Source organism: Eptesicus fuscus, chromosome 6 (genome assembly GCF_027574615.1).
Source record: "Eptesicus fuscus isolate TK198812 chromosome 6, DD_ASM_mEF_20220401, whole genome shotgun sequence".
In the NCBI taxonomy this organism is placed as follows: Eukaryota; Metazoa; Chordata; class Mammalia; order Chiroptera; family Vespertilionidae; genus Eptesicus; species Eptesicus fuscus.
In genome coordinates this window covers 90,630,132-90,645,550 of record NC_072478.1, presented here as the reverse complement: position 1 = coordinate 90,645,550, position 15,419 = coordinate 90,630,132, and the positions used below count along the sequence as shown (strand labels likewise).

Genomic DNA, 15,419 nt, shown 5'->3' with positions numbered 1-15,419 from the left:
ACTTACATGTGTGGAACATTTTACTTTTTATTGATTTTAGAGAGAGGGAGGGAGAGAAGGAGGAGGAGGGAGGGAGGGAGGAGAGTGGAGGAGGGAGGGAGGGAGGAAGGAAGGAAAGATAGATCTGTTGCCTTCCTCATGTACAACTGGGGATGGAACCCATAACCTTAGAATTTGCATTAATTGGGAATCAAACCCAACACTTTTTGTTTTGTTTTGTTTTTTAAAATATACATATTTTTATTGATTTCAGAGAAGAAGGGAGAGGGAGAGAGAGAGAAACATCAATGATGAGAGAGAATCATTGACCAGCTGTCTCCTGCACGCCCCTAACCAGGGATCAAGCTCGCAACCCAGGTATGTGCCCTTGACTGGAATCAAACCCAGGACCCTCCAGTCTGCAGGCCGACGCTCTATCCACTGAGCAAAACCGGCTAGGGCAAACCCAACACTTTTTGGTGTACTACAGGATGATGATCCAACCAACTGAGCCACACTGGCCAAGGCTTGTATGGGACATTTTAACTTCTGAACTGAGCTCCCCCATACTCACTATCAATTTGATTCTCAAAAGAACCTCAGCATAAGGGTTAGTTCCATTCTGTGAATAAAAAAACAGAGGTGAGGCAAGCTAAGGTCACTGAGAGCAGGGAGAAGTATTCTGCCCATGTTCTGAATTAAACACTTACCCCTTTGCCCCATTGTTTCCTATATTTTCACCAGCCAGGTTATCAAAACTTGTTTCCTATCATGAACCCACAGGAAAGTAAGGCTGTCCTCTCTCCTGGCCACTCCCTTAGGTCACTCTGGACCAGCCAGGGAGGTTTGTGAGCCCAGATTGAGGCACCTGTGAGCCCTCTTGAGGTCCCAAAACTCTAATTACCCCCTTCGAGCTTGTCTTGGATTTTGCAAACAGGGGCACTCCCATCTGCCAAGCTCTCCATTTTAAAGAGGTTTTTGTGGTTTCAGACCGGGCTCCACCTCCTCTCCCTACCCACCTCCCAAAGGGAGGGAAACAGTTCTGAGCTGAGTAACAGCTATAAAACCCTCTTGCCTAGGTCCCACTGCAAATGTGGTGGGTCAGCCAAGAGACTCTGCCTCTTGGGAAAGTCAGGGTTCAAGACAGATGAAAGTACCCACTACCTCCCAAGGGCCTGGAACCACCTCCTAACCACCCCTAACCTCTTCCTCCCTAGCAGGCACTCACCTCCCAGCTGGTGTAAAACTCCAACTCCCTGCCCAGAGGAGAGGGGGCCTGAGAGCTGGAGATTGCAGGTGAAGACCTCCCTCTACCTCTTCCCTAATTGGGTGCATTCTTTAGAAAAGGAGAAAGCGATTTGAACTACAGGAAAAGAGGTGTAAGTCCTCATTTATCTAGGCTAACGCAGCAGTTCTTAGCCAAAAGAACTGTTTTATAACTGGTTTGTTTGAATTGGGATCCAAACAAGATCCACACAGTATATCTGATGTTTCAACTCTTTTCATCTGTAACAGTTCCCTTTATTAAAATGCCATTTACTGACTGATAAAAAATTATTTGTGCTGTAGAATTCCACACATTCAGGAGTAGGATAACTCCTACCTCACGGTCAATCAATGTGTTTCTCTATCCCCACAGATCTACGGTTCTACTGGGTTTAGGTTCAATTTTTATTTGGGGAGGGGAGGATTTTAACAGACAGTGCTGTGTATTTTCCACTATAGCATTGTAAGGCACATAATGTCTGGTTTTCCACAATGTTTGATATCACCCCCAAGTGAACAGCCTAGGTTCCTAAAGCAAGAGTCACTCCAGCCCTGAGTTTGGATTCAAAACTGGAGTTTTTTCCACTACAGGAGGTATAAACACACATGTTTAAAAGAAAAAAAAAAGGGGGGGGGAGCTCTGCTTTGGTTTCTTTCTTTTGTGGGGAGAGGTTTTATTTAAAGTGTTTTTGATACAAAAAAAAAAAAAAAACAAAAAAAAAAAAACCAACATTTAGACGTAAGCCAATTCTTTCATTTTACAGAAGAAACAGAGAAAGTATGGGGGTTGCTGGTTTCCAAAATGCAGGTGACGAACAGAATCAGAAGTGGAACAGATCCTAATAATGATCATTTATTATTTAAAAAAAATTAAAACTGCAATTATTAAGTAAGTAGCACTTAACAGATACTCTGTGCTTGACACTATGCTAAGGGCTTTATTAATATCACCTTCTTTAATTCCCATGATCTTCTGAAATAGTCAACTATCATTTTCTCATTTTGAGAGTATCAGTGGCTCAGAGAGACTGAGTAATTCACCCAGAATTGCACAGCAAGTTAAATACAAAACTGGATATATACAAATATAGAATCATATGTTGCATAACTGAAACTAATATAATATTATATGGCAATTATATCTCAATAAAGGAAAAGCAGCAGCAGCTGGAGCTCAAAAGTGCAGACTATATGATTCCAGGCAAAGCTCTTACTTGCATCCAGTCTACTTCTAGTGGTGGGGAAGGAGGAACCAGGGGCTTTAGTAGGTCTGAGGCTATGAGGAGGTCTTCACACAGATATGCCCTACCTAGTGCAATGGTGTGGGAGACCTGAGGAAGGGCCCAAACCCAGGGAGGAAAGTAAAGAAAGGGAACAGAAGGTTTATTTGAGGCCAGTTCAGTGGGGCAGAGGGTCCCTGGGGTTGTCATGGGTTAGGCAAGATTATATAACCCTTTTTTATTTTGTACCGTCAGTTAGCTATACTTCAAAGGGACACAGAAAAAAGTGATGCCCAGAACATAAACACTCAAGTCTCGGACCCTGCCCCTGACTTTTCTTTAAAGAGAAATCAAGAAAAAGACTGCAGCATTGGTTAAAGTTAAAGGTGCTACAAAACCAACCCACTGATTCCCACACTGGGGTGAGTGGAGGCTTCTAGTGATGATGATACATTCTCAAAGTCTCAACATGCATTTAGTAAACTTTTACTTCAGTCACAATGGCCTTTTCCCCACAGCCCTGAGAGCACACGTGCACTCTCCCAAAAGATAATCTTAATGAAAGGCAAATAAACAACTTAAAACTTATTTTTAAAACAGTCATCACACCACATTCCAAAGCAGAAATAGCCAATTCTTTGGGTGACCAACATTTAAGATTATCCACACCATGCTCTTTTTGTCTATAGATAAAAGTCCACATTTAAGGAGATGATCCCATATTATTTCATGGAGTACCGATACAATACCAGAAAGGGAAAGTAGTACTGTGCTCTCCAACTCCCTCTTTTTACAAGTGGAGAACATGGAGACCCAGAAAAAGTCCCGGAAAGTCCCCCAGTCTCAGCCTCCCAGACAAGGTGTAACAGCTACATGACAGGCGCTGGGCTAAATAAATGCTTTACACATTATCACGGTGAATGCTCACAACAGCCCCAAGAAGCAGATAAATCATGATTTAATCCCTAGCACACAAATGGGGAAGCTGAGGTACAGAATGGTTACGGAACTTATTGTTCAAGGAGGCACAGCTAGAAATGCTAAGAGCTGACATTTGAACCCATGCAGTTTTGACCCCAGAACTTTTGCTATATATCATTTCTGCTTTTAACTAAGACATCCTGTGTCTCTTGTACTTGACGAGTTGTGGCTAGGATAAATATAAATATATGTGTGTGTGTGTATATATATATATTTTTTCCCCAAAATATTCTAGGGGATGGAAACATAAAAAGCCAAAATGCAAATCCCAATATTTGAAACAACAAATATAAGGCATAGAAGCTTAAGCCAGAAAAGAAAAACCCACAAATAAGGGGGGAATATAGAAAAATACCTTTCATTACTAGTTACTGCACGTGTCCCTTAAAGAACTAAAACACTAGCATCTGAGCCAAAAGGAGAGCTAAAAATAAGCATTTGCAGCAAGCTTTGGAAAGCCTTTAGCCTGCTTATGAGGGACTCATTTCTGTAGACTCCCAAAAACATGCATCACAGAACGCAAAATTCCCAAGACTACACTGCCACTCCACTGGTGTCACATTTAAACTTGTCCAAACTGAAAATAAAATCAGGGCTGGAAAAGGGCCTTAGAGTTCTGTGTAGACTCCAAAGAAAGGCCCATCTAACCTTACCAGATAAGTCAATCACAAAATTCTCCCTCAAAAAGCATCTGAGCCCTAACTACAGGCTTAAACAGAAGTTAAGAAACAAATTCAGTTAGTCTGTCGGAGACTATTCCAAAACCAACGAGTAGACAAGACACTTTTTTTGCCTTAAGATTTCAGAAGAACAAGCACCGAGCAAATCTATCTGACTCAGAATTTTGTTTTGGGCACTTAAAGCAAGTTGTCTTCTCCACTTGGAGGAAAAGGTGAGATGAGATTGTCAGCCAAACTGTCTTCTTCCCACGATCAATAACCCCAGTGACGCACCCTATCAAGGGCCCCTGGACTTGCACAAAATACCAGCTCAGGCATACAATACCACCTGATGTCATGACTGATTTAAAACCCACAGGGCAGGTTCACCATTGGCTAAGCAGCAGCCGCCGCCAGGGTGAGTAGCCCCATTTAAACTTCTGAGGAGTGCTCTCTCCTGGGGATGATTATACCCCTTTGAATTTAAAGAGGGGAAGGACCAAAGAGTGTCTTAAAGTTGCTTTCCCTCCCTCTGTAGGTGGATCAGGAGGGATATGCAAGAAAATGGAGGTTTCAGCACTGCCCTTTGCATAATAGAGCTCTGGAAGGGAAAGGGGGGGGGGGGGGAAGGGCAGAAGGAAGAGAACACGGTTTGAGGTACTTTAGTAAACCCCAAATGTCCCCTCCTCCAAATGAAGCAACCTTAAAAGAAATAAAAATTGCAACACGCCATTTTCAGAATTAACTGTTCTGTTTTTTCTAGGACTACCAGTGATTCTACTCCCTTGAATGAGAAGGCATTAAGATCCCTTCAACTTTCCCCATTCTGGTGGTTTAAACCAGTCAGCCTCCACCAGCGACTGCAGAAGGGGAGGAGTTTTGAACCAGCACCAGAGCCACGGCCACAGGCCATCCTTCTAGCTACAATGGGGTTTTGATACTGGCCAACTTCAAAAGGACCCCAAACCAAAGAATCCAGACGCATCACGCCCCTACGCGCCAGCACGGCAAAGGGAGCAGAGAGGGTGTGCTCCCAAGCCAAGACGACGGTCTATTCTCGGCAAAGGGAGGCCCAGACGGGCCTCCATATTAGCGCCGCCTCTCCCCCCCACGCTGACACCGCTCCTTTAGGATTCCCTGCACCTCCACCTCCCCAGGGACCGGGCCCAAAGGGACCCAAAAACCGAGGGAGGGAGAGCGCCGGTCGGCGGTCACATGCCGCTCCCCGCGCGGGAAGGCACCACGTTGTCCCGGCTGCGGAGGAATGCCGGGAAGGGGGGCCGCGCACACGCACACTCCCGACCGCGCCTCCGACCGGCACCCGCCTTCCCTTCCACCCCCCGCGTCGCGGCGGGCGCCGAACGCACAGGCCGAGCGGCCGCGAGCAGCCAGCGGGCCGGCGGCGCATGGCGCCCAACTGTCACCCGACCGCCGGGGCCGGCCACTCCCTCCTCACGGCCCGCGTGCACCGCAAGCCCCCTCACTCGCCTCGCATTTTCCGCCCGCCCCTTAACTGGGTTCCCCGTACCCTGGCCATCCGGCTCCCTCTCGAGGCGGAAGGTCCCCGGGATCGAGGAGGGAAAGCCCCGACTTCAATGACACGTTGGGTTTCCTCTTCTCCCCATTCTCTCCCTAACCGACCCCTCAACCCGTCACCAATGGCGATTCTACTGCCTCATGCCATGCACTCGAGAACAAAAGTTGCTAACTTTTAAATCCCGAACCCGTGAACTCATCGCCGGCCCTGCGGCTGCCCATGACAGGAGCTCCTTTAACATTTACAACGTGGGGCTCGCGACGCTACCACCACGGGGAGCGTGGGGCGGAGGAGGGAGAGGGGGCTCCCCGAGGAAGAGGCTTGGGCTGGAAACCGTCTCTCCCAGACCACGCGGCGGGGAGAACTCTTCTCACCGAAACCAGCGCCACCCGCTCCCGGCGAGGTAGGCCCGGGCCACGCCGTTGCCCACTAACCGCTGCGGCCCGGAGGCCGTGCCCTCCCGCGGGGCCGGCTCCCGAGGGCGCCTGGGGGGGGGGGGAGTGCTCGGCGACCCGAATGAGCCAGGAAGCAATAAAAAATAAAAAACCCCGAGTCACTGCGACCAGCGGCGGACCCCGGAGGCCGCTGGGGGAGGGGACGCCCGTGTCCCCGGAAGAGGCCCCCGCACCCGGGACAGCAAGAGGGAGACCCACCTGGGAGAGACTGTCCGTTCACAGCGGCCAGCACCGGCGGGTGCGCGTTCTTAGTCCACGGGTTCACCTTGGGCGGAGGGGCCTCCACGAAGTCTCGGCGCCCGGCGCCCGCGGCCACTCCTCCACCAGCGCCCGGCTCACCGCTGCCCTCCTCCCCGTCGCTGAAGGCCAGGCCCTCGACGCCGGGAGGCTGAGGCGGCCGCGGGCTCTCGCGCTCCAGCTGCCCGCTGCCCTCCTTGTGTGGCTTGGCGCAGGGGGGCCGCGGTCTCCGGCCACCGCCGTCCGGCTCACCCCCGCCGACGTCGTTCGCCCCGGGCTCGCCCTGGCCCTCGGGCGGCGGCGGCGGCTTCTTCCTCACCAGCCCCCCGTGCTCCTCGGCCTGCAGCAGCGGAGCGCCTCCCGGCAGCAGCGGCTCCACCTGAGTGGCCATCTGCGCGCCCGCCCCCCCGGAGAAGCCGGGCGCGCCAGAGGCGGCCTCCCCCGCCTCGAACTCGGCTCTCAGAGCGCCCGCGACGCCTTCCACTGGGGCGCTGGGCCCCAGTCTCTGCGGAGAAGGGTCGGGGTTCACGCTAGGCGCGGCCTCCCTCCCGGTCGGATGCAGCCGCCGTAGATCCGAGGCCCGCTGGCGGGGCGGGGGGGGGGGGAGGAAGGCCCCCCACTCTGCGGTCCAGGCCTCCTTGGCGCGCGTCCCCCCCCGCCCGTTCCTCGCGAGGCACCCCCCGGAGCCTGGCAGGCTTCTCGTCCTGTCCCTCCCTCCCCCCCGCCGCCGGGGCGGCCCGGGCTTCCCGGCTCGGGGGCTGCAGCAATATGGACGGACGGGGGAGAGGCGCGGCGAGCCGAGCCGACCACGCGATCCGCGGCAGGCGGCGGGCGGGCGCGCGCCTCGCGACGCGGCGGGCGAGGGGAGGGACGGCGCGGCGGGGGCGCGCCCGCTGGGGCCGACCCTGGGCGACGGGCGGGCGGCGAAGGCGGCGGGAGCGCGCGCGCACGGCCTCGCGGGCCCGCCCCTGGCCCCGCCCCTCGCCTCGGAGTCCTCGGAGCACCTCCCAGGCTTGGGGGTGCGGGGTGCTCAGACCCGACGGGGGCGAGCACGTGCCTGATGCAATTCGGAAGGGGGGGTCAGGAGAGAGGCTGGAGACATGGGAGGGGGGCGGGTGAAAAGGGGAGGTGTCTTAAAGGGCCAACGCCTGAGAGCAGCCGCAGGTGGAGCACATGGAAGCCGGCCACGCGGCTGGCCAGGACTGCTTATGCCTTTAGGTTGGGTGCTCCAGGTTCGGGGAAAAGAACTATTCCTGTCACCTTCGACTTACAGGATGATGGGGGGGGGGGGGGGGACCTCTACCCTAAAGACGCGCGGAGGCCGCAGGTTCCCTGGCACCCTGACCCCGCCCGGGTGACCTTGGGCGAGCCGCCCTCACCTCCATGGTCTGTGCTCTGGTCCCGCCGACCCTGCGGACACGGAGGTGTGTTTGACGCCGGGTGCGGAAGGCAGGTCCTGAAGCCTTAGACGAAGGCTTGGGGCGCCTAGGAAGTGGGAATTGAATCACCAGCCGCCCCCAACCTGGCCAAACTCCCGAAACTGTTTTTTTTTTTTATGGGCAGGAAATGTCTTTTTTTTCAAGTGGGTTTCATTTTTTTCTAAAAAATTGCTTTGGGCAGAGTTAAACCAACTCGTGATTGCGACTCCTGAGGTCTGAGATTTTATTCTGGCCCTTATGGTCTCTGCAGCAGTCATTAATTCATTGGGCCTCAGTTTCCCTAGTGTACAACGAAGGCGTGGTGTATGACTGGTTTCAAACTTTAGTGCACACTCATTTCAATCAATATTTACAGACCTCGTACTGTGGGGGCCTTTGGGTTCTAGGAAACCCACGTTTAGCAATAAACCAGGCTAACAAAGTCCCTATCCTCTTGGAATGTACATTTAAGGTGGAGAAAGAGACAATAAAAATATGTGATAAACAAGTTCTTGTCTAGTATCTGTGAAGACAATAATGACTACAGTAATAGGTTAGACCAGTGGTCGGCAAACTCATTAGTCAACAGAGCCAAATATCAACAGTACAACGATTGGCATTTCTTTTGAGAGCCAAATTTTTTAAACTTCAAAATAGACTCACCCAGGCCATGGTATTTTGTGGAAGAGCCACACTCAAGGGGCCAAAGAGCCATATGTGGCTCGCGAGCCGCAGTTTGCCGACCACTGGACCGTTAGACTATTTCAGCTACTTTAGTTTGGACAATAAGGGAAAATTTTGAACACAGATTCCAAAGCATTTGGAATCAGGCCTATCTGGGATTGAACCCAGAAATCTGCATGTCTAGTAAGACTCCTTAGGTACTTAGCCACCAGGTGGTCCCACACTTCACTTGGAGAAGTTCTGGCCTCTGACTGTGATCAGGCTGTGATCCCACCTGCTCAAGAGACAGCAGCCTGGAAATGTTGGCAGTCTCCCAGACAGTTAGAACTCACAACCTGCTTAGTGAAAAGCTTCTTGGAACTGCCCCACAGGGCAAGGCTGGTTGTAGGGCTGTTGTAACCAGGACTACTCAGGAGAGGTGCTGGTGGGGACAATCTGATGTCTAATCCCAACTCTTCCATAACTTGAACTCTGCAAGGTGGCCAACTCTTCACACTTCCTTGGGTCCACTTTGCTGGTGGAAAAAGTGGGGGTACATAATACCTGTCTTGCTTCTACCCTCTGAGTTTTTGTGAGGAGTTAAGTAAGACAATACACTGAGTGGCCAGATTATTATGATCTCTGAACGCATAATAATCTGGCCACTCAGTATATATATTAGAGGCCCGGTGCATGAATTTGTGCATGGGTGGGGTCCAGCCAGCCTGGCCAGGTGGAGGGGACATGGACAGTTGGCCGGCCTGCCTGTTGGTCGAACTCCTGGTTGAGGGGACAATTTGCATATTAGCCTTTTATTATATAGGATATACACTGAGTGGCCAGATTATTATGCGTTCAGAGATCATAATAATCTGGCCACTCAGTGTATAAGTCAAAGAGCTGTGTAAATTATAGAGACTGAGGCCAGTGTTTCAAAAGAGGTACTAAAGGCTGGCGCCATTTGGGGGCTCAGCCCATCTGGTTTTCCAGATCACTTAATAAATTCATAATTCTTTACCCCTAAAAAAAAAAAAGGTACTAAAGAAGGTAATGATTAAAGGTATCTCAGTGAATTTAAGCACAATTTTTCATAATTGCATTATATATACCTTTAATCAGAAGGTAAATTGCCACTGGGATGCATAATTTTTTATTGTATTTATTGATAAACTAGAGGCCCAGTGCACGAATTTCGTGCACGGAGGGGGGTTGTCCCTCAGCCCAGCCTGTACCCTCTCCAATATGGGACCCCTCAAGGGATGTCTGACTGCCCGTTTAGGCCCAATCCCGGTGGGCAGTCGGATCCCGGAAACGGGCTGTCGGACATCCTTCTCACAATCCAGGACTGCTGGCTCCCAACCGCTTGCCTGCCTGCTTTCCTGATTGCCCCTAACCGCTTCTGCCTGCCAGCCTGATCACCCCCTAACCACTCTGCTGCCAGCCTGTTTGCCCCCAACTTCCCTCCTCTGCCAGCCTGGTCACCCCTAACTGCCCTCTCCTGCAGGGTTGATCACCTCCAACTGCCCTCCCTTGCAGGCCTGGTTCCTCTCAACTGCCCTCCCTTGCAGGCCAGGTGCCTCCCAACTGCCCTCTCCTGCTGGCCATCTTGTGTCCACATGGGGGCAAGATCTTTGACCACATGGGGGCAGACATATTGTGTGTTGCAGTGATGATCAATCTGCATATTACTCTTTTATTAGATAGGATAGAGGCCTGGTACAGGGGTGGGGGCCAGTTGGTTTGCCCTGAAGGGTGTCCCGGATCAGGTGGGGGTTCCCTTGGGGTGTGGGGCGGCCTGAGCGAGGGGCCTGTGGTGGTTTGCAGGCCGGCCACGCCCCCTGGCAACCCAAGCAGAGGCCCTGGTATCTGGAATTTATTTTCCTTCTACAATTGAAACTTTGTAGCCTGGAGCGGAGCCAAGCCTGGGGCTCCCTCCGAGGCCGCAGCCATTTGTGTTGGGGTTATAATTGAAACTTTGTAGCCTTAAAAGGAGGCCTGGGCCGGGCCAGGGTGTGTGGAAAGCTTTGCTTCCCCTGTTGCCAGCGGCAACCCTGGCCTGCTCTCTCAAGCTCCATTCTGCCGCCATTTGTTTGAATTTGTTTACCTTCCATAATTGAAACTCTGTAGCTTGAGTGGAGGCTTAGGCCTGGCCAGGGCAGGTGGAAAGCTTGGCTTCCTCTGTTACCTAGGAAACCTTGCTCTCTGTGGCTGTAGCCATCTTGGTTTGGGTTAATTTGCATACTCGCTCTGATTGGATGGTCGGCGTGGGTTGTGGGCGTGGGTTGTGGGTGTGTCGGAGGTATGGTCAATTTGCATATTTGTCTATTATTAGATAGGATAATTTCTGAAGAGGTTCTTTGCATGATGCCCTCTCTAAACTTTGTTAATATGGGACATAATGGTCATGGTTGGTCATTCTTTCTAATCCTATATAATAAAAGCCTAATATGCAAATCAACTGAACAGGGGAACGACAGGGGGGCAGGGCGGCGAGCAGGCTGTGCCAGGCCAGCCAAGGCAGGTGCTAGTGGGCAGAGGGAGGGGATGGCAACAGGTGGTGGCGGCGGAGGGGCAATGGGGGGGGCGGTGCCGGAGCTGCCCCCTGGTGGTCAGTGTGCTCCCATAGGGGGAGCACCACTCAGCCACAAGCCAAGCTGAAGGCTGGTGTGCAGCAAGTGGTGGTGGGATCCTATCCTGCCTCCACAGCAGCGCTAAGGATGTCCAACTGTGGCTTAGGCCTGCTCCCTGCAGAGAATGGACCTAAGCCACAGTCAGACATCCCCCAAGGGCTCCCAAACTGCGAGAGGACACAGGCTAGGCTGAGTCCCCCTGCCCCCCGGAGTGCATGAAAATTCATGCACTGGGCCTCTAGCATTCCTATAATTGGAGGTAGAGAGGGAAAGGTGCCCCCTTATAGTACATGAGGGGACCAAGGCTCTGTGTGGACAAGTAACCAGTTCACACCCCTCAGCAGTAAGTCAGCTGAACAAGTATTGCCAGGACCTGCTGTGTAGAGGCTGGAGGGGCATTGGGATCTACACATCCTGGGCCTCACCTGCCCTAGAAAGGGGCTTCTAAGCACCATGTGTCATTTTACACATGGGCAAACTGGGGCCAGAGAAAGTGAAACCGGCATGAGATTACATCTTACACGGAGGCTGTTAGAGCTAGAAAAAAAGAGACTCTTGCCCTAACCAGTTTGGCTCAGTGGATAGAGTGTTGGCCTGCAGACTGAAGGGTCCCAGGTTCAACTATGGTCAAGGGCATGTACCTTGGTTGCAGGCACATCCCCAGTAGGGGGTGTGCAGGAGGCAGCTGATTGATGTTTCTCTCTCATCAGTGTTTCTAACTCTCTATCCCTCTCCCTTCCTCTCTGTAAAAAATCAATAAAATACATATTTTAAAAAAAGAGAGAGAGAGAGACTCTTTTCATTGTTAATCCTTGCCAGGGGATATTTTTCCATTGATTTTTAGTGAGAGTGGAAGAGAGAGGGAAAGGCAGAGAGAAACATCGATGTGAGAGAAACACATCAATCTGTTGCCTCCTGCATGAGCCCTGACCAGGACCTGGGCTTGGGAGGAACCTGCAACCAAGATATGTGCCCTTGACGGGAATTGAACCGGGGACCCTTTGGTCTGAAGGCTGATGCTCTATCCACTAAACCAAACTGGCTAGAGCAAAAAAAGAACCTTAATGATTACTCAATCTCCTTGCTTTGCTGATGATGACACTAAAGTTGAGAGAAGTCAGTTACTTATTCCAGGTTGCACAACTGGTCCATGGCAGAACCAGGTCTCACACCTGAGTATTCTGATCCTAAATCCAGTAGCTTTTTCTGCATAATGGAATTGGGATTTGAATTCAGGTTTTATTTATTCCTAACCCACCTCGGCATTTTATATGCATGTGTTTAGTTCTAATACTAATAATGACCCAATAGGTAAGAGTAGTTTTTATTGCGTAGTTACTGTATGTCAGGTTCTATGAGAAATACTTGATATTCATTATCACATTTAATCTTCACAATAACCTAGTGATATAGGTATTAATTCTTTCTACAAATATTTGAGTTCCTCCTTTGTGCTAGGCCCTGCAGGTGTTATCTTCAGTTACAAACAACTACAAAGTTCAGAAAGGAAAGGAAGATGAGTGTTTGGGTCACAGGCAGCAGCCAAATATCAGAGAGGGCAATTTCAGGGCAGTCTAACTCCACCGGCCTTCTTACCCACCACATCACTGTAAGGTCTGTCTCCCTTCCCTCCGTTGCCATATCCACAGGCATTTATAAAGAACCCATCAAATACACAGGCCCAGGGAAGATCATGAAAAACTTGAATCCTGTCTCTCCAAAAGCTAAACTCTAATTGGGGGCGAGAAGTGGGGAGGGGAACCAACTAATTAAGCAATAGGTGACCTCAGGCCCATAAAAGAGGTAAGACAGCATATTATATAAGCAGAAAGGGACAAGGATCAGACTAACTTGTGCTGTACCCATGACTTTGACACGTCATGTGCTGAAAACACATAGACATACAGAGTGAGAAAACCAAACTTGAAATATAAAAATGACCAAGTAGGTCCAAATCCCTATTTGTAATCAATTACGTGCCAGTGCTCCTGGTCCTGGCAAGGTCCTAAGGAAAGACAGAGGAAGCCAAATGAGAGATTAGAGAGCCGGGAGACCTGGTTTATAACCTGGGTCTCATCTCTGGCTTTGCTGAATGCCTCCGGGCAGCCTCCTTCCTGGGCTTCTATTTCCCCATCCACAAAATGAAAAGCATTATACCTGTCCATCTGGTTTATGAGTGTGAAGAAAGATACTTTATTCTGTTTTGGTTTTTTTTTTTGGTGGGGGGGGGGGCGGGCATGAGTTATCTGTGCTTATTAGGAAGGAAAATTTAACACACGTGGATGTGCGGTTTTATTCCTCTTTGAGTTTGATTTTCCAAAGGACCTTGTGTTTCTGGGAGAACTTGGGCTGTGTCACTTATCTGCTTCTGATATGAGGGGCTCCTGGGCAGGAGGCCTCTTTACACTGACATGGAGGAGTGGGTGGGGTCAGCAAAGGCAGGGGCCTTGGCCAAAACAAACAGTGCCAGCTGGGGAGTGTTTTTCCAATCCCTAAGGACTCTTGGGCTTTCTGGCACATGCCAAGAAACTTACTTCAGTTCATGGGTCCGCCTAGATCTCCTCTTGGGAAGCAGATGTAGACAGTAATAGTTAACGGGTAAGGTGAGGAGGGAGGGGAGATGCTGACTTTTCCCATAATACCTGGTTAACCCCCAGGGCAACTCTTCTCTGTAAGTGTGATTATCCCCATTTTACAGATAAGGAGGTAGACTCAGAGACAGTCTAAGCAGCTCAGGGGAGTTGGTAAAGCAACAGGATGTGTATGCAGTGAAGGTGGTCTAATAGAGAATAAACTTTTAACACATTCACTACTCGGAGTTAGAGATAGGCACCATCCCAGCCCCCTTCTCTAGGGCAGCCTTTTCCCCCAGCCTTGCTACCCTCCCTGGCATTCCTGCATTTTTCAGGTGGTGTCATCATAGGCTTCCCACTAATTGTTCTCCCTGCCATATATACGCACAGTACTTCCTCCTTATACAAGGATGATGTGTTCCAAGACCCCCCCAGTGGATGCCTGAAAATGCAGATAGTGCTGAACCCCATATGTACTGTTTTTTTCTATACATCCACTCCTAAAATAAAGTTTAATTTATAAATTATGCACAGTAAGAGATTAACAACAATAACTAATAATAACATGGGAAAATATAACAATATGCTATAATAAAAGTTATGTGACGGTGTGTGCTCTCACTCTCTGTGATAGCCAATCTGATAACTGAGACAACTACTAAGTGACTAACAGCTGAGTAGCATATGTAGTGTGGATGTGCTGGACAAAAGGATGGGACACATCCCTAGTGGGACAGCTCAAGATTTCATCTTGCACTTAGAATGGTGCGTAATTTAAAACGTATGACCTATTTTTAGAATTTTCCATCTCTCTATATAAAACCCTACTATGCATATAGACCAAACAGCGGAACAACAGAACAACCGGTTGCTATGACGCGTGCTGACCAGCAGGGGGAGAGCATGGAACATGGCGGGTGTCAGCAGCAGGCGGCAGAGTGCGGAACATGGTGGGCACGGCTGTGGTGGCATGGTGAAGCAGGTGAATAGGGGCGCCAGACCAAGGTGGGGCGCTGGTCACTGTCACCAGGGCGAGGCTCTGGTGATCACTGAAAATTCTTTGCTCCTGCGCACTGTGGTCCTGCCTGGTACTCACACCTGCTGCCAGCGCTGGCTCCACTCGCACCTGCTGCCAGCGACTGGCGCCGGTCCCAATTACTCGGTGCCATCAGCAGGTGCAAGCGGCGGCTGCCAGCCCTAATCACCCCTGAGGGCTTCTCCACCTCCCCCTGCTCCTGAGAGACAATCAGGGCAGCAGCCATCGCTTGCACCTGCTGTTGGCGCCAGCCCCAATCACTCTGCGCATGGGAGTGGCGGTGGCAGGAGTGGGGCTGCAGGCAGATGGGACCGGGGCAGGGCGGGGGGATGGTGGCGAGGCACGACAGGAGTGGCCGGGCGGGGGTGTGGAGGATGGGCTGAGACCTGCCCCTGTGCCCACCGCAGCCTCATAGCCCACAGTTCCTTTCAAGGTGCACGAATTCGTGCACTGGGCCCCTAGTGTAATATATTCGGTTTGTGGTTGACCACAGGTAACTGAAACCATGGAAAGTGAAACAATGGATGAGGGAGGACTAATGTATATTATCCTATATAATAAAAGCCTAATATGCAAATTGACCGTCACTCCAACTCACAATATGGCCAAAGATGGCCTCCCCCATGTGGACACAAGATGGCTGCCACAAGATGGCCAGCAGGGGAGGGCAGTTGTGGGTGATCAGGCCAGCAGGGGAGGGCAGTTGGGAGGGACCAGGCCTGCAAGGAAGGGCAGTTGGGGGAGACCAGGCCAGCAGGGAGGGCA

At 50.9% G+C, this 15,419-nt stretch overlaps 1 protein-coding gene across 2 annotated transcripts in view; it reads right to left on the bottom strand.

Annotated features, from left to right (window-relative positions):
• Window positions 1–15,419, bottom strand: part of LARP1 (La ribonucleoprotein 1, translational regulator) — a 90,212-nt gene that overhangs the window by 52,007 nt on the left and 22,786 nt on the right. Inside the window, exon 1 of one of the 2 annotated variants that reach the window (XM_008152258.3) lies at window positions 6,296–7,133. The exons of the other annotated variant lie outside the window; for it this stretch is intronic. Within the exon in view, the coding sequence (XP_008150480.1) occupies window positions 6,296–6,725 (430 nt within the window). The 5' untranslated portion in view covers window positions 6,726–7,133. Of the gene's footprint in view, window positions 1–6,295; window positions 7,134–15,419 lie in introns of those variants that run through there. 2 annotated transcript variants of the gene reach the window in all.